Below are 18662 nucleotides of genomic sequence, written 5' to 3' on the forward strand. Positions count from 1 at the left end.
TCTGTTCTCTAAATGGGAAAAAGGCCCCAAGTCCCTCTGGTTCCTCTCCTCTCTCTACAGCCCTTTCCAGCCAGACCCTTGGCTTTGAACGCAGCAGTACCCTCAGCATTCCTGAGGCTGTTGACCTGCAGCCCAGGTGGCCCCTGGGCCCCAGCGGCCTGCTCACCTCTCAGTCAACACAGTAAAAACCGGTGTCCTCCTCCCACCCCACCCGCTCCTTCCTCCCTGGCCCCCCAGCTCCATAAACAGCACCATCCTCTAGATGCTCGAGTCTCCTAGCCAGGTGGGACCCATGCTCCCCATGCTCCCCTCCCGACTCCCGGTCTCTCAGCACCCTGCCGGCCCTGTACAGCACCCCCACAGCCACCCACTCTGTCCTCCCCACGGCCAACCTTCCTTCCTCTATGCACTACTGCCTCCATGCTCCATTCCTACCCTTCCTCAATCTATCCTCCTCACAGGGCCTCAGCCATCTTCAGAAAAGGCAACTTAGATCATTACTGCCTGCTTCAGACCCTCCCAGACTCCTCAGTGCTCTGGGGATATGTCCACATTCCTCACCGTGGGTCATAGAGCCACAGCTCATCTGCTCCTGGCCCACTCATGCCCACTTGCTAGAGGGCAGGTCCCTCACTCCTCGTCGGGCACACCGGCCTGCTCCGTTCCTTGTCCCACATCAGGCCTCTGCCGGCTGTTTCTCTGCCTGAACTTCACAGAGCTGCTGTCTCTCATTCCTGGCTTGGCATACCTGTCACCTCCCCCAAAAGGCCTTCTTACCCCAATATCTAAAAAGCCCCTGATCACTTTCACTCATCCCTCAGTCCCTTGGACAGCGTGGTCACTTCACCACCCAACTTCCTGGCTGGAGTGACCAACCTCATGGGGCTTGTCTGCCTTGTTCATGGAGGGGTCCTCGCTCCCCAAACAGGCCTGGCACAGATTAGGGACTGTGTAGCAGCAAAGAGGTGAAAATCAAATCCATGGGAACCCCTTGCCTTCAAATGGCGCCTGCTATTTGGAAAGCTGCCAATAGGTAGAGTGACAGAAACAGGTGGTAACTAGAAAGGGAGAGGGCAGACTGACGGAACTGAGGCAGTTTGTTGAGGGGAGGAGCAGGCTCAACTGAATGGCGACTCTGACCAGTACTCCCTTGGACGTGGGGCCTGCAGCAGAGCCAGCCCCCATGTGTGCAGGGAGCCTGAACTTCAGAGGCAGGGCCCAACCCTACACTGCCCCCCCCCCTCCAATCACATTGTGCTTTGTGTAAAATCAATCCTGTGACTCACCTTGAAGGAGGGAAGAGCAACATTTGAAAGTCACAAAAATATATTAAAGCAGCTGTTTTCTTCTCTCTTGGCACTGACCTCCGTTCCCAGTGCCCCTTGCCCACCACCCACCATGGCCTTTCAGAGGAAAAGATGCCCAGGGCAGGAAGACGGAAGTGCCCGAGTGCAGCCCAGGGTGTGGGGAAGCCCCTGCAGCCTGGGAGTGAGGGCTGCTCAGTCTCTACAGGCTCGACGCCACTGTCGACGAGGGGGCCGCTGGGAGGCCGCAGGTGCAGGAGGGTCAGGCAAGACGCAGCGAACAGTCGGGCCTTGCCACAGGGACAGAAAACAGAAGAGAAATGAACAGAGTGAAAAGAGGGAGAGGCAGAGAAGTTAAAGCAGTAAAAGCTGGGACTGGGGCAGAGAGGGAGGGGAGAACATCAGGAAGGGCAGGGTGGAGGGATAAGGGAGACCCTTCCATGGACAACCACTCAGGGGGACCAGGAGGCCGAGGAGCGGCGGCTTGAGGCAGCAGCTGCTGCTGAGAGGGATGGAGTGAGACGTAGGAGAGGAAAAGGGCACTTGGCACTTGGGAGAGGTAGAAAAGGGGGCCCTGCCAAGGCCACAGTCAGAGGACAGAACAGAGGACATGAGAGAAGGGGCAGTCCCAGAGTGGCAAGGCCAGGCACCAAGACCATCTCAGACTCAGTAAAACGGGATGTATCCCCACAAAGCTCGGGCCTGGCCTGAACGCCTGAGGGAGACCAGCAGTGCCACCCAGAAGGGGTGGCGTGCCCCTGCTGAAGACTGATGGAGCCAAGAGCTTGGAGAGGGGCCTGTGCCCCGGCCGGGGGCTAGAAGGTCCTGCGGCCCAGTCTTTTGAATACGCTCACAGTGCCTGCATGGTCCATCTGGGCACCGAGGCCCTCACTGGAGCTGCTCCCCCGGGGCCCCAGAGTCCTTTTAATGGTGACCTTGACCTCGGCTGAGGACTTACTCTTGGTGCTCGTGACCTGGCTGTCCTGGGCCTCGGGCACAAGGGCAGCCTTGCCCAGTCTCTTGATGATGCTGACTTTAGGCAGGGGCTCTGGCTTCCTCTCGAGTCCTGTGTGAGAACAAAGAGCCAGGTGCCGCAGTGCTGGGGCGTTGGCCGCTGTCGCTGAGCTTGTGGCCTTGGCTTTGATAGGCAGAGCTGGCTGGGGACTGGCCTTGTTTGGGCCCCGGCCTAGCTTCTTCAGAACCCCAGCATACTGTAAGACAGAGCTGCTGCTGTCATTATCACTGTCCCAAGCCAGATCCTCGTCCATCCCTGGGGTAGCCCCCAGGCGGCTGAAGACTCCCGTGGGCTGTGGAGGTCAGAGACAGGATGAGTGAGTAACCTACTCATCAACATGAGTGAGTAACCTCCTCATCAACATGTGTTCACGGACAGCTGCCTCGTGTGCCGGACTCATGCAGATCACAGTTAGGAGAAAACCCAGGTAACGGCAAGAGCCATGGTGGGGAAAGGCCAGGGGGCTGGGGGGCCCAGAGGAGGCTTCTGTCCTGCGGGAAGCTCAGGAAGGCTCCCGGGAGAAGGGACATCTGAGATGAGATTAGAGTGGACTGGAAGTGGGTTTAGTAAGAAGGGGAGAAAGCATGTGCTGTGAAGATGTAAGACCGTCAGCTAAGATTTACAGGTGAAAGGAGAGAAAAGACAAATTTGGTCATCAGGCAACAGGTATTTTCTGAGTGCCAGTTCTGTACCTGACCCTGTGCTGGGTGGTGCAGGGGACACAGTGGTGACCAAGACAGGCCTGGCCCTGCCCTTAGGGGGCTCACAGTCCAGAGGAGAAGACAGACCTGCCATTGGACAGGACAGAGTAATTGTCTAATTACAAGAACAATGCGTTCTGTGGCGGCAAGGGGGTGTTGGAGAGAGCAGGAGACAGGAAGGCTGTCAGAAGCACACATCAGCCAGGCCCTCACAGCTGAATCACAGTGACAGAGTGTGGGCTGAGTCCCTACGGCAGGAACGATAATCACTGGAACACTCACTTTGTGCCAAGCTCTTGACATGGCTGCATCTTCAAGTCACATGATTCTGAGTGTTATTATCATGTTCATGCTAAGATTCTAGGAAGCGAGAAAAGGCCAGAGTGGGTAAGGCCCGGTGGGTGAGGGACTGACAGGCAGGAAATGCAGCTGGGAGCTCACCATAGTAAATAAAAGGTGACATTTAAAGGGTGTTTACCACGTCCCAGGCATATCTCACTTAATCTTCACAATCACCCAATGAGGTGAGGAAACCACCTCAGTCAGTTTAGTCCCTAGAGTCTAGGCACCTGCTGAGTGGCCCCTGTGGATCCAGGCCAGGCTGACTGTGTAGTCACCTATATATATACAGATCAGAGAACCAAGGGAGGAAGGGCATAACTGACTTGGGCAAGGCCATGCAGCCAGGAGGTGGCAGAGCTGGACTCACGCTGGACAACAGGCCCAGGCTCGGCGCTCCTAACCATACACCATGCCGGGGGCCCGCGGGACTGCGGGCCAAGGCAAGAAGAGCAGGCTTCATCCAGAGCACTGTGAAAAGCTTGTGGTGAGGGGACAGGTGGCCTGTCCTGGGGGTGGCACAACCTGCTGCTGTGGGAGAAGGACTGAGGGGTTCACAGCAGCTATGCAGAGACCAGCTAGGAGACCACTGCCCTATCAAGACAGGAATAGGTGGGTTCTGGTCGGTTGGCTCAGTGATAAAGCGTCAGCCCAGCGTGCGGACGTCCCAGGTTCGATACCAAGTCCGGGCACACAGGAGAAGCAACCATGTGCTTCTCTTCCCCGCCCTCTTCCCCTTCTCTCTCTCTTCTCCTCTCACAGCCAGTGACTCGGTTTGTCCGAGCATTGGCCTTAGGCACTGAGGATGGCTCGACTGATTAGAGCACTGGCCCCAGACGGAGGTTGCGGGTGGATCCCGGTCGGGGCACATGCAGGAGTTGTCTATCTCACCTCCTCTCACTTAAAAAAAAAAAAAAAAGACAAGGAGAGGTGGCAGACAGGCAAGACAGATGGTGCCATCAGACTGGTGACTGCCTAGAATGAGGGAGGTGGGGCATCCCTGAGACAGACAGGACAGGAGTTGCTTTGGGGGATGATGTTGAGGCTGGTTTGGGACACGGTGGTGGGAGGGGTCCAAGGGTGGCATCCAGGAGTCAGCCAGACCCTGGGGCTGGTCATTGGGAAAGTTCGAGGCAGAAGACAGACAGGGAAACCACCAGTGCAAAGAAGGGAACAGAGGCTGGAAAGGTGAGGTGGTCGCAGGGTATGCGAGGGGCAAGATGTAGCAAGTGTCAGGAACAACACCCAGGGAAAACAAGAATTTGAGAGCCCCAAGTGGCTCCCCGATCTCCAACTCACTTTATTCCCCGTTGTTGTATCTGCCTTGGTCTCAGCGCCGAGACGGTCAAACACAGACGTCCTGTGGAGACCTGGGAGGGAAGTGAGGCCATCAGTCAGCACCTGCTGAGTGGCCCTGTGGGCCCAGACCAGGCTGAGCACTGTACAGACGAGGGAGTGGACGACCTGGCAGCCCAGACCTCAGGCAGCAATGGTACAAGCAGGCACAGACTGGGCCTAGCCAGGTTCTGTGTCTACACTTGCTGGATACGACTTAAACCCACACCCTTCTGGCTACTGTCAACTATGGGAAGAATCAACTAAAACTAACACCTATTCCCTGTACCTAGTATCAGTTCACAGTGTGCGCAGGAGACTTCTTAATCACTACTTGTGCCTTTCACTTTTTGGGGGTCATGGGCTTCTGACAGAAGCTGACGAATAGTAATAAGTCCTCTCCCTAAATAACAACCTACATAACCAGTGGCTTGACTGGTTCAAGCACAGGTCCCAGGCACTTAGTTGGTCTGAGTATGTCAGCCTCAGGTGTTAAAAATAGATCAATTGATTTGAGCATCAGCCCCAGACAAGGATTGCCAGGTGGATCCCTGTCAGGGCACGTGCGGGGAGTCTGTCTCACTATCTTCCCTCCTCTCACTTAAAAAAAAAATAGCCACCAACAGAATGCTTGATATTATGATATATAAATACTGTGGAAATATTAAACAACCATTAATAGAATGAGTACAGCCATCCCTCAATATCTGAGGGGGATTGGTTCCAGGACCCCTATGGATACCAAACTCCACGAAGCTCAATTTCCTTATATAAAATGGCACAGTGTTTGCATATAATCTGTATTTCCATAGAGGTTAAAGCTTACTCATCACTTCATTCATATGTAACGCTCAGCTCATGGCAAATTCAAGTTTTCCTTTTAGGAAATTTCCAGGATATTTTTCCCCTGAATATTTTCCATCAGCAGTTTGTTGATTCCGCAGATGAGAAATCCATGGATACAAAGGCTGACTGTAGATGTACATGTACTAATGTGAAAAGATCTCAACAAGAGTTATCAAATAATACCTACAGGATAATTTTATATGCTTAAAAACTGCCTATAGCCCTGGCCAGATAGCTCGGTTGGTTGGAGCATCATCCCAGAACACGGAGGCTGCTGGTTTGATCCCCAGTCAGGGCATGTACAGGAGCAGATTGATGTTCCTGTCTCTCTCTCCCTCTCTCCCCTCCTCTCTCTAAAATCAATAAAAAATAAACATAATAAAACACACCTATATATGTATAGACATATATATAGATGCAAAGAAGTTCATGGACGCTAGTCTGGGAAGGTTCACAACAGGCGTGAGAAATGGGAGGGAGGGGAGTTTGTTGTGTTGCACATGCTTCTGCATCATCTGAATGTTCTTCCATAAGAGCATACACTATATTCTAAGGGTCTACGGAGCGCCATCTCCATACCACCAGATATAAACCCCAGCCCTAGACCCAGGACTGAAACTCAACAGGACTACTCCGGCTCATAATGACAGTTCCCACGTTTTTGGGCACATGCCCTCAACCAAGCATGGTCACACAATTTACAGGCAGGCCATCACCAAATCTATGCCCCTGCGTCCTGGGAAAGAGTGCCAGCAGAGGCATGAGCAGGCCTATAACGCTAACCTCAGGACAAGAGGGCAGAGATGGTGACCTACCCCCTCCTCTATGGCTACCATCACTGTCCTCTTGGTCCAAGGCCCCCTGGTTCCCATTAGAGCCTGCTTCCTGGCCAATGCCAGGGGGATACAACTAAAAGGGAAAGACAGTCTCTGTGCCAAAGCACATCCTTGCCAGGCCAGTACCTTTTGCCGTCTGCTGCTGCTCGAGGATCTTGCGGGTCCGGGGGGTGGTGCCTTTGGGCATGTTAATGATGTATTTCCCCTCCATCTCAGCAGTGACTCTGCGCCGCTTGGTGGGAGCAGCCAGGCTCTCCTCCTCCCCGCGGACCAGGGCAGCTGGGGGAGAGGGTGGGGGTGAGCACCTTCTGAAACGTAAGGAATGTTCTCCCAGGGCAGGGACTAGATGCCCTGCAAAGGGCACACATGTGTCCTTTATCTCCATGAGTTCACACGACTGGAATCCCTTTTCTTCTCAATCACCCCCATCACCACTGACTCTGAACCACCGAGAAACTCATTGTTGTAGGGTGGGTCCAACAAAGGCAGGAAAGTGGTAAAGAGAGAACCGGTTAGGAAGCCTGAGGCCAGAGTCCCATTCCCAGCTTTCAAGCTGAGACCAGAAGAGGAGCAGAGGCTGACCACAGAAGAGTCTGCAGAGGAAGGGCAGAGCCCACAGGAAAAGGGGCCTGGAGGGAACCTGAGGCAGTAAGCAAGGGGGAGACATGAGAGATGAATCCACAGTGGGACTGGATTTACTATTGGACTAACGGGGAGCCCTGGAAAGTTCTAGAAAAGGATGTGAAAGGATCAGGTTGAGGGTTCTAAATGATCCCTCTGGTTGCTGAAGGGAAACAGTAGCTTCTTTATCTTTGACCCCATACATCAAGCACAGGGCCAGGCACCAGCGCAGGGCTCAGTGAACATCTGTTAAAAAAGACTGAACTGCCTGACCAGGCGGTGGCGCAGTGGATAGAGCGTCGGACTGGGATACGGAAGGACCCAGGTTTGAGACCCCGAGCTCGTCAGCTTGAGCGCGGGCTCATCTGGCTTGAGCAAAAAAAAAGCTCACCAGCTTGGACCCAAGGTCACTGGCTCGAGCAAGGGGTTACTCCGTCTGCTGAAGGCCCGCGGTCAAGGCACATATGAGAAAGCAATCAATGAACAACTAAGGTGTCACAATGAAAAACTGATGATTGATGCTTCTCATCTCTCTCCGTTCCTGTCTGTCTGTCCCTATCCCCCCCCTCCCCGTCAAAAAAAAAAAAGACTGAACTGATCCTGGCCAGTTGGCTCAACAGTAGAGCATCAGCCCCACATATAGATGTCCTGGGTTTGATTCCCAGTCAGGGCACACAGAAGAAGCACCCATCTGCTTCTCCACCCATTCCCCCCTCTCATTTCTCTCTTTCTTCCCTTCCTGCAGCCATGGCTCAATTGGAGCAAGTTGGCCCTGGGTGCTGAAGATGGGTCCATGGCCGCAATTCAGGTGCTAAGCAGAGCTCAGTCGCTAAGCAATGGAGCAATGCCCCAGAAGGGCAGAGCATCGCCCCCTAGTGGGCTTGCCAGGTGGATCCCCATCAGTACACATACAGGAGTCTATCTCTGCCTCCCCACCTCCCACTAAGGAAAAAAAAAAAAAGACTGAACCACGTGGAATCAACAATACTGTTGTGTGCATTTAAAACTTTGTTAAGAGGATAGATCTCATGTTAAGTGTTCTTACCACAATAAAATAAAATTAACAAGACTGAATAACTGAGTGAGAATCACAATGCACCTGTGCTTAAATACACCATCTCCAATGCTCCTGACTGTCCTCTAGGTAGGGTACCACCAGCCTCATTCTATAGACATGAAAAGCACGGTCCACAGAGGTGCAGTGACTTGACCCAAGTCTGAACACTTTGAACACCTGGTGGCCTTCAAAGCTCTTGCAATGTTGGGAACATGCTCCCCAAATACCATCTGCCAACCCACATTCACCTCTAGCTCCTCCCGCCACCGGCCCAAGTACCCTCACCAGTGGCCTTGGCACTCTTTGCTGCCATCTTGTTAGACACTGTGACGGAAATCTTAGAGGTGCTGGTATCTGGTCGCCTAGGGGGAGTTCCAGGTGGGGAGTCGCGGTTCAGGCTGTTGGTGATCATTCTGGAGGCAGCTGTGAGGAGGTGTAAGAATATGTTATAAAAATATGTAGAATTAGGACAACAATTAGAGACAGCAAGGCACCCTAGAGCAAAACCCAAGTGGATGAGAGTCCAGGAGCCTCTCTAACCCATACTGGAAACAGAAAAACAGTAGGATAAGATTCAGTAACAAAAAGTGTTTAGGCTCTCTGAACAGAGATTAGAAGTCAACATGTTCCTTGTTCTTTAGTTCATCTCTGAAAACTTCTGCCGTCTGCTTCCTTGAGTTATTTGTACCGGCTAATACATATCTGAGTAAGGCTGGGGATGGAGCTTCAGTCCTTCAGTCTGCTGACCGGGCTGTTGCCTCCCCTCAACCCCTCGGAGCATTTCATCTGGTCTCCAAGTAGTTCATTGTCGCCACGACAAGTGGTGCCCCATGTGAGGATTTGGAACCAAACATAAGGTTTGCTACTTTGAGTCGTTCATTGTCACAGTGACAAGTGGCACCCCATGTGAGGAACCAGACGAAACAACCTCCCAAAGCCTGACAAAAGAAAAGGACGTCTGCTCATCCCATTTGGTAAGGGACACAAGTAGCAGGGGAACAGCCTTTGAATGCTTGCTGAGAGGTCATTTTTAGGGATCAGCCAGGGGATTTCCCTTTCCCTTCACCTCTCCTTCATCACAGGGAATTCCCTTTCCCCTGAGCCGCAGTCATAAATTACAGCTACAGGGACTCCTCAGAGCTGCAGGGTGTCATATAGGAATTTAACTGCTCTCTCGTTCACAATCCTTGGTATCCAAAGGAGGGTTGTTTAGACTTAGAAGATTGGGAAGCACTTTTACCAAGGGGATGATTGAAGCAATTGAGATGTAATATGAAATGACCCCTTGGGATTGGAAAGGGCTTGTAAAACTGTTCTCATCACCTAGCCCTAAGCTCACACCAGCCCCTCCTCCTAGATATTTCACCAACCCTAACCAGCAGGAAGTAGCTACAGAAGATGAGACCTTCACCCCTTCTTCTTGAAAAACAAAAGGCTGTAATGTTAGGTTTGGGTCTAGGGTGCCTTTAAACTCAAGGTAAGTTATAAAAATGGGAAGGGTCATTTCAGGACCTCAATGTAAAGAGGAAAAAAAGGGGGGGAGGATACTTTTAAAATCCAAGCAGCTCAGTAGCCCATCCCCTTCCTTCTTTTCAGTCATTCTGGAAGGCTGCCAAGGACAAATAAAGTCTTGTCTTCTCTGCAATTATTCATGATACTGTAAAATATAAAGTTAAGCCAAATTTTTTTAACCAGGTGGTCTAGAAAAGCACTTGATATTACTACCAGTTTAAATTTAATTAATGTCTTTTAAAGTTCTTAACAAAACATATGTTTGTTTTCCCTAGGTTTACAAAAGGTTCCTGTTATTGCTGTTATGTCTTCTAAAATATGTCTGTTTGCCAATGAAAGAACCTGTTTCTAAAGGTCATGAAATATGTTCATAAAAGTATCAACCTAAAATTGCTAATTACTGACTTAGTTGTCACTGAAAGTTAAGGTTTTTACAAGTTGAGAATTTTGGTTAATTAGAAAGAAATCGTATGGTTTTAATAATAAAAGGTATAAGGCACGGAGGTACTTTTGGAAGGAAAAGAAGAAAGTAATAAGTTCTAAAAGCTAGTTATTTCTGAATAGATAAGAAAGTTTATGAAAGTTTCAGAAGGTTTGTGTAAGTTGCAGAAAGTTTGTGCAGAGAAAAAAAAAGAGAAAGAACTAAAAAAAAGTAGACAAATGTAATAAGAAAAAAAAAGAGAAAGAGAGAAATGAAGGATTTTAGAAAAAGGATTGTCCTTAAAGGAAAATTAAAAGAATATTAGGACATTCTTAAAGGCCTCAGAAGTTTGAGGAATTCACCCAAACTTACAGGTGTTACAGAAGGAGTCAATAGCCTTCTTAAGCCCCAATTACACAAACAACAAAGGGAGAGTCAGGATGAGACATTCAACCCACAAGAACAATAGCATAAGACTCTTTTTACTCTTAATTTTTTGAACATTTCCTCATCTGGACTCACTGCAGCCGAGAAGCATTTTATACCAGCCGAGCATGTTGTACCAGGATGTATTAGCTGACCCTGAGTGGCAGAATCCAGTCAAATTACTAACCTGGGGGCGAGGGTATGTTGCAATTTTGTCATCAATAGGTTCTCTTTGAATACCAATGAGAAACATGAAGCCTCATCATAATGAGCTGGCATCAGCCCCTGGAAAGCAACCTGGGTCCAGGGATCCAGAAGCTGATAGTGAATCCACCTCTGGGAATGAACCCAAAAAAAGAAGGACACCTGGCTCATTCCCAAGCACTCAGGGAGAGCCTGACATCACCTGGGATACTTTAAAACATCTAACCAGGTGTGATGAAGAAGTTTTGCAAAATACAGACACACTTGTAATCCCTAAAAATCTGTTTCTTTTTATGAGTGACTTCCACCTTCCACTACAACCACCCAGCCATCTTGCTCTGTTAATCTTTACTAAAACAAGAAATGGGGATATGCTAAGAAAATATGCCGTTAGGCCTGACCAGGCAGTGGCGCAGTGGATAGAGCTTCGAACTGGGATGCAGAGGACCCAGGGTCGAGACCCCGAGGTCGCCAGCTTGAGTGCGGGCTCATCTGGTTTGAGCAAAGCTCACCAGCTTGGACCCAAGGTTGCTGGCTCGAGCAAGGGTTTACTCAGTCTGCTGAAGGCCCACGGTGAAGGCACATATGAGAAAGCAATCAATGAACAACTAAGGTGTTGCAACGAAAAACTGATGATTGATGCTTCTCACCTCTCTCCATTCCTGTCCGTCTGTCCCTATCTATCCCTCTCTTTGACTCTCTCTCTGTCTCTGTAAAAAAAAAAAAATGCAGTTAGGACAACAAATTAGAGACAGCAAGGCAACCGTAGGGCAAAAGCCCTGAGCAAACCAGAATCCAGAGGCCTCTCACCCTGTGCTGGAAACAGCAAAACAGCAGGATAAGACTCAGTAACAGAAATGTTTAGGCTCTCAGAACAGAGACTAGAAGTCAGCATGTTCCTTGTCTTTTACTTCACCCCTTGAAAACTTCTGCTGTCTACTTCCTTGAGTTATTTGTACTGGCTAATAAATATCCGAGTAAGGCTGGAGACGGGGCTTCAGTCCGTGGATCTGCTATCCAGGGCTGTTGCCTCTCCTTGGCCCCTTGGAGCATGTCATCTGGTCTCCAAGTAGTTCATTGTCGCCACAACAGAAAGGAGAGAGGGAAGTCTAGTCCAGTAAGCTCTGGGAAGGGGGCCTGGATTGAGAAGGCCAGCCTTGGGACTGGGACTGTGCTGTCCTCATGTGGGGATGCTTGGGGGTTGGGCAGGCCAGTGTCCAAGGAGCTAGCCTACCCCTCCTGCCCTGAGGGCTGTCCTGAGGCCCAAGGCCATATTGGTTCCTATGGCACTTCACCTATCAGCCACCAGCCCTGTGCTGACCTTGCCCCTCCCCTCCATGCTCCACTTCAGCCAAGCTGGTGCCTGGATCTTCCTCAGGGGGCGAGGGTGTATGCTGTTCCCTTGACCTGGCTCTGCCTCTTCACGCAGGTCTCCTCTCGGACGGCGCCTCCTCAGAGAAAGCTTCCCAGACCACCCCACCAACCTCTGCCCCTTACCCTACACTACACTTTCTTTTTCTTTATAGCTCTTATTCTGCTTGACATTAAATTACATTTTTTTGTTTACTAGCGGACTCTCCCATAAGAATGCAGTGACCATGAGAAGATACCACCTGTTGACTGCTGTATTCCCAGTGCCTACAACATTTCTGGCATGAACACTATCACCAAATCTCCCAACATCCCGACTAGACAGGCTCTACTGTCAACCAACTTTACAGACAAGGAAAGTGGGACTCAGGGAGGGAGTCACTCAGCTAGGCCCCTGGGCAATGTAGGTCTGGCTCAAGTTGGGCTGGACAAGAAAAGCGGAGACCTCCCTCTATGGTAGGGGGACAGTCTCTGGCAGCAGGAGGGATGTCCCAGGTGAGAGCTACAGCACATAGACAGAGGGCCAACCCACTGTGGGGGGAGATGTTCAGGGACGTGATGTTTGACCATGACAGGTAAGCACCATTTTGGTAAAGGGAAAAAAACACCGTCTGCTCTGCTGAATGTGAATGCCAGTCAGGATGTCGGAGTGCAAAGAACTGTCCTCCCCACGCCACCCACAGACATACATTCGATATTATGAAATGTATACGAGTGACCATATCAGGAGTGTTGTTTTGCAGCATTCTCTGCCCCCTTTCCTTCTTTGCCTATTTCCCCTTTTTATTTAATTATCTGTTTTCTCCTCTAGTGTTTTTGTTTAATTTTTAAAATTTATTTTTAACTATTTAAGACATTCAGCCTGACCAGGCGGTGGCGCAGTGGATAGAGCGTCGGACTGGGATGTGGAAGGACCCAGGTTCGAGACCCCGAGGTCGCCAACTTGAGCGTGGGCTCATCTGGTTTGAACAAAAGCTCACCAGCTTGGGCCCAAGGTCACTGGCTCCAGCAAGGGGTTACTCGGTCTGCTGGAGGCCCGTGGTCAAGGCACATATGGGAGGGCAATCAATGAACTAAGGTGTTGCAACACGCAATGAAAAACTAATGATTAGGCCCTGGCCGGTTGGTTCGGTGGTAGAGCGTCAGCCTGGTGTGCAGGAGTCCCGGGTTCGATTTCCAGCCAGGGCACACAGGAGAAGCGCCCATCTGCTTCTCCACCCCTCCCCCTCTCCTTCCTCTCTGTCTCTCTCTTCCCCTCCTGCAGCCAAGGCTCCATTGGAGCAAAGTTGGCCCGGGAGCTGAGGATGGCTCTATGGCCTCTGCCTCAGGCGCTAGAATGGCTCTGGTTGCAACAGAGCAACGCCCCAGATGGGCAGAGCACTGCCCCCTGGTGGGCGTGCCGGGTGGACCCCGGTCGGGCGCATGTGGGAGTCTGTCTGACTGCCTCCCCGTTTTCAACTTCAGAAAAACAAAAAAATTAAAATGAATAAATAAAAAAAATAAAAATAAAAATTTAAAAACTAATGATTGATGCTTCTCATCTCTCTCTCTGTTCTTGTCTGTCCCTGTCTATCCCTCTCTCTGACTCACCCTCTGTCTCTGTAAAAAAGAGAAAAAACAAAACAAAAACTAAGACATTCAAAACGGTATAAAAAGCATATATTACTCAATTTCATTTATATAGACTTGAAAGACTAACCAAACTAATCTAGGCTGTTAGAAATCAGGGTAGTGGGTACCCCAGAGATGGGGTGGTGATGCTGGTCATGTGTCTGTTTCTGGATTTGGTTGCTGCCACCTACACAGGTATCTCATTTGAGAAAAGTCTTTCAGCTATACCACTGAGACCTGAACCCTTTTCTGTTACATAAGTTGTGGGACATGTTTGCAGAAATAAACCCCAATTTGTTCATTCTCCTTTCATCTATGCTTTTGGGTGATCCATGTGACTGGCTCTAGCCAATGGGACAAGAGCAAATGTTATACAAGAGGAGGCTTAAGAGTGAATTGAGAAATGAGGCCTGCCCTATTACGCTGCTTTTGGGAACCCTACAACCACCACTGTGTGGATGAGCCTGGACTGACCTGCTAGAAAATGAGACACATGTGGCCTGACCAGTGGTGGCACAGTGGACAGAGTCAACCTGGGATGCTGAGGTCCCAGGTTCAAAACCCCCAAGGTCGCTGGCTTGAGTGTGGGATCACAGACATGACCCCAAGGTCACTGGCTTGAGCCCAAAGTTGCCGCCTTAAGCAAGGGGTCACTGGCTTAGCTAGAGCCCCCCCCCCCCCGTCAAGGCACATATGAGAAAGTAATCAATGAGAAAATAAAGTGATGCAACTACGAATTGAGGGGAATCATCTCTCTCCCTTCCTCTCTCTCTCTCTCTCTCTCTCAAAAAGAAGAAAAAGAAAAAGAAAGGAGAGATATGTGGCCAAGTTGCCCCTGGTAGCCCAGAGGACACGACACCAACCCTGAGATGTGCGAATGAGGCCTCCCAGATCGCCCAGCTTCAACCGAGCGGCCAGATGACCACTGAGACCGCCTGCGCTGGCCCAGAGCAGAAATGACCAGCCAAGTCATAAAGTCATAAGAAATAAAAATCCACATTTTAAACAAGTTTTGGAGTGGCTTGTTAAGCAGCAAAAGCTAACTAATATGCATGTTAAATTTTTTAGGTTTGTCAAAACCCATCCAACAGATCTAGATTGTTTTTTGTTCTTGTTTTTGTTCTGAATATGGAAGCTCTTCTTTTTTTTTTTTTTTTTTTTTTAATTTTTTATTTATTCATTTTAGACAGGAGAGGGGGAGAGAGAGAGAGAGAGAGAGAGAAGGGGGAGGAGCAGGAAGCATCAACTCCCACATGTGCCTTGACCAGGCAAGCCCAAGGTTTCGAACCGGCGACCTCAACATATCCAGGTCGACACTTTACCCACTGCGCCACCACAGGTCAGGCTGGAAGCTCTTCTTGATCTTGCATGCACTCTTCAAGCCTTCCACAGGTTATCTCCCAGCCAGCCCCATTCCATATTTCACAACTAATTTTGGGTCTTTTCTCCTAAATATGACTGGATAGGCTCACCAAAACAACATGTGTCCTGCAGATCATTAGAGGGCATGGGCACCTAGAAGTTGAAGGTTGAGTAAGTTAATATCTTCAAACATGGGGCCTGACCAGGCGGTGGTGCAGTGGATAGAGCATCGGACTGGGATGCCGAGGACCCAGGTTCGACACCCCGAGGTCACCAGCTTGAGCACGGGCTCACCAGCTTGAGCCCAGGATCACTGGCTCGAGCAAGGGGTCACTCGGTCTGCTGTAGCCCTCCAGTCAAGGCACATATGAGAAATCAATCAATGAACAACTAAGGAAAGGCACATATGAGAAATCAATCAATGAACAACTAAGGAACAACAACGAAGAATTGATGTTTCTCATCTCTCTCCCTTCCTGTCTGCCTGTCCCTCTCTCTGACTCTCTCTGTCTCTGCCATAAAAAAAAAAAAAAAATCTTCAAACATGGGACTGCATTATCCCTTGTCTCCAAAAGGCTTCCTTCTTGTCCAATTTATTTATTTTTGTTTTTGTAATGCACATTCATCACTCTCTCTCTGCCACAGATAACCATTCTAATGCTTTTATTATATACCTTTTTGAATATATGTGCTCTTGTAAATTGCATGTTTTATGTATATTTTTTTCTCATACTGGTTTGTGCTATAAATTGTATTGTTCCTTTTTTCTTTCAACCTTTAGAAACCCACCCTCGTTGTTAAGTGAAAAGTGGTCCAATTCTTGTTTTTGTTGTTGCTACATGTTCTCCATGCTTCATGTTATGCAAATACACAGATAGGTAGATGGATACATAGGATAATTTTTTTTTTTCATTTTTCCAGAGCTGGAAACGGGGAGGCAGTGAGACAGACTCCCACATGCGCCCGACTGGATCCACCCGGCATGCCCACCATGGGGCGATGCTCTGCCCCTCTGGGGCGTCGCTCTGTTGCATCCAGAGCCATCCTAGCGCCTGAGGCAGAGGCCACAGAGCCATCCTCAGCACCCGGGCCATCTTTGCTCCAGTGGAGCCTCGGCTGCAGGAGGGGAAGAGAGAGACAGAGAGGAAGGAGAGGGGGACAGGTGGAGAAGCAGATGGGTGCTTCTCCTGTGTGCCCTGACCGGGAATCAAACCCGGGACTCCTGTACGCCAGGCCGACGCTCTACCACTGAGCCAACCGACCAGGGCCAGATAATTTTAAAGTATAGGTTTGGTTTTTATAGTTAAAAAGTCATTTACAGCCTGACCGGGTGGTGGCGCAGTGGATAGAGCATCAGACTGGAATGCAAAAGGACCCAGGTTCGAGACCCAGGGGTTGCCAGCTTGAGCGTGGGCTCATCCGGTTTGAGCAAAGCTCATCAGCTTGGACCCAAGGCCACTGGCTCGAGCAAGGGGTAACTCAGTCTGCTGAAGGCCTATGGTCATGGCACATATAAGAGAGCAATCGATGAACAGCTAAGGTGTCGCAATGAGAAACTGATGATTGATGCTTCTCATCTCTCTCCCTTCCTGTCTGTCTGTCCCTATCTATCCCTCTATCTGACTCTCTCTGTCCCTGTGAAAAAAATTAAATAAATAAATATATTTTTTAAAAAAAAAGTCATTTACAATTAAAATGTTCAGATATCATGTTGGTGATGGAGAAAATGGGGAAATATTGCACAAAGGGCACAAACTTCCAGTTATAAGAATAACAAGTATGAAGATCTAACATGCAGCATGGTGATTATAGCTAACAATATTGTATTATTTACTTGAAGGTTGCTAAGAGAGTAAATCTCAAATGTTCTCACAACAAAATAGAAATGAGCCTGACCAGGTGGTGGTGCAGTGGATAGAGCGTTGGACTGGGATGCCGAGAACCCAGGTTCGAGACCTCGGGGTCACCAGCTTGAGTGCAGGCTCATCTGGTTTGAGCAAAAGCTCACCAGCTTGGACCCAAGGTCGCTGGCTCGAGCAAGGGGTTACTCAGTCTGCTGAAGGCCCACGGTCAAGGCACATATGAGAAAGCAATCAATGAACAACTAAAGTGTTGCAATGCGCAACAAAAAACTAATGATTGATGCTTTTCCTCTCTCTCCGTTCCTGTCTGTCTGTCCCTGTCTATCCCTCTCTCTGACTCTCTCTCTGTCTCCATGGAAAAAAAAAAAAAAAAAGAAATGGTAACTATGTGACGGGATGGGAGTGGTAACTAATGCTATGACAATAATCATTTTGCAATTTATAAATGTATCAAATCAACACATTGTACACCTAAAATTTATACAATGTTATATATTAATTATATCTCAAGTAAGCTGAAAAAATGTTCAATTATCTTATTCTAACTGCATCTAAGGAGACATAAATTAAGAGTGTGTGAAGGGTAGGGCTAAACAGGGATGGAATAAATTAAAAAATGTAATAAGACTACCCTAAATAAAATATAGTTCTTTCTCAAAAAAATAAATAAATAAATAAAATTTTTAGGTTTTTTTTTTTTTTAAAAGGTTATTTTATTTTTATTATTATGATTTTTAGAGAGGAGAGGGAGAGACAGACAGAGAGAGAGGAGAGACGGAGAGAGAGAAGGGGGGAGGAGCTGGAAGCATCAACTCCCATATGTGCCTTGACCAGGCAAGCCCAGGGTTTCGAACCGGCGACCTCAGCATTTCCAGGTCAACGCTTTATCCACTGCGCCACCACAGGTCAGGCCTTTTTTTTTTTTTCTTAAATGTATCATACTGCTAAAAGAAACAAAAGTATAGCTGACCTGTGGTGGCGCAGTCGATAAAGCGTCGACCTGGAAATGCTGAGGTCGCCAGTTCGAAACCCTGGGCTTGCCTGGTCAAGGCATATATGGGAGTTGATGCTTCCAGCTCCTCCCCCCTTCTCTCTCTCCCTCTCTCCTCTCTCTCTCTCTGTCTCTCCCTCTCCTCTCTAAAATGAATAAATAAAAAATAAAATAAATTTAAAAAAGAAAAAAAAACACAAAAGTATAAATAGAGCCAGTTCTCATCACTCACAGATTCCATATTTCCAAATCCATCTCTTCACTAAAATTTATTTGTAACCCCCAAACTGATACGGTGCTTTTGTGGTCATTCACAAACATGCACAGAATGGTGAAAACTTGAGTCGCCCAACACCCATGCTCCCAACTGAAGTCAAACAAGGCCATAAACTGTGTTCTTGTTTCAGCTTTCAGACAGTAACAAGTATGCTTCTCATGGTCTATTTAGTGCCACGTCTTCATATTTTTGTGCTGTCAGTGATTTTGATGTTTAAAATGGCCCTTAACCATAGTACTAAAGTGCTGTCTGGTGTTCCCAAGTGCAAGAAAGCAGTGATGTATGTAGTACTTAGGAAAAGAAATGTATGTGTTAGATTAGCTCTGTGTAGGAATGATTTATAGTGCTATTGGCCATAAGTTCAATGTTAATAAATCAACAGTAGATATTAAATAAGGTGTCTTTAAACGAAAACACACATAAAAGAAGGATCTGTATTGATCAGATGACAAAAAAAAAAATGACATGATCAGAGGCTTGTAGGAACCTAACCCTTTATTTCCCTAGGAGCAGTGATTCCGTGTTCACTAATTCAGTGTTCACAGTGACTTTACAGAACAGAACTTACCAC

At 48.6% G+C, this 18662-nt stretch overlaps 1 protein-coding gene across 7 annotated transcripts in view; it reads right to left on the reverse strand.

Annotated features, from left to right (window-relative positions):
• Window positions 1-226: 226 nt before the first annotated feature.
• C9H19orf47 (chromosome 9 C19orf47 homolog) overlaps window positions 227-18662 on the reverse strand; it is a 32706-nt gene continuing 14270 nt past the window's right edge. For 3 of the 7 annotated variants that reach the window (XM_066242112.1, XM_066242113.1, XM_066242114.1), the window contains 5 exons: window positions 11268-11327; window positions 8340-8477; window positions 6503-6655; window positions 4659-4729; window positions 228-2611 (listed from right to left, as the gene is read on the reverse strand). In XM_066242112.1, the coding sequence (XP_066098209.1) occupies window positions 2120-2611; window positions 4659-4729; window positions 6503-6655; window positions 8340-8477; window positions 11268-11327 (914 nt within the window). In that variant the 3' untranslated portion in view covers window positions 228-2119. Of the gene's footprint in view, window positions 2612-4658; window positions 4730-6502; window positions 6656-8339; window positions 8478-11267; window positions 11328-18662 lie in introns of all 7 variants that reach the window. The other 4 variants (XM_066242116.1, XM_066242119.1, XM_066242118.1 and 1 more) reach the window with 4 other exon arrangements.

The sequence above is a fragment of the Saccopteryx bilineata genome, chromosome 9 (genome assembly GCF_036850765.1).
Source record: "Saccopteryx bilineata isolate mSacBil1 chromosome 9, mSacBil1_pri_phased_curated, whole genome shotgun sequence".
NCBI lineage: Eukaryota > Metazoa > Chordata > Mammalia > Chiroptera > Emballonuridae > Saccopteryx > Saccopteryx bilineata.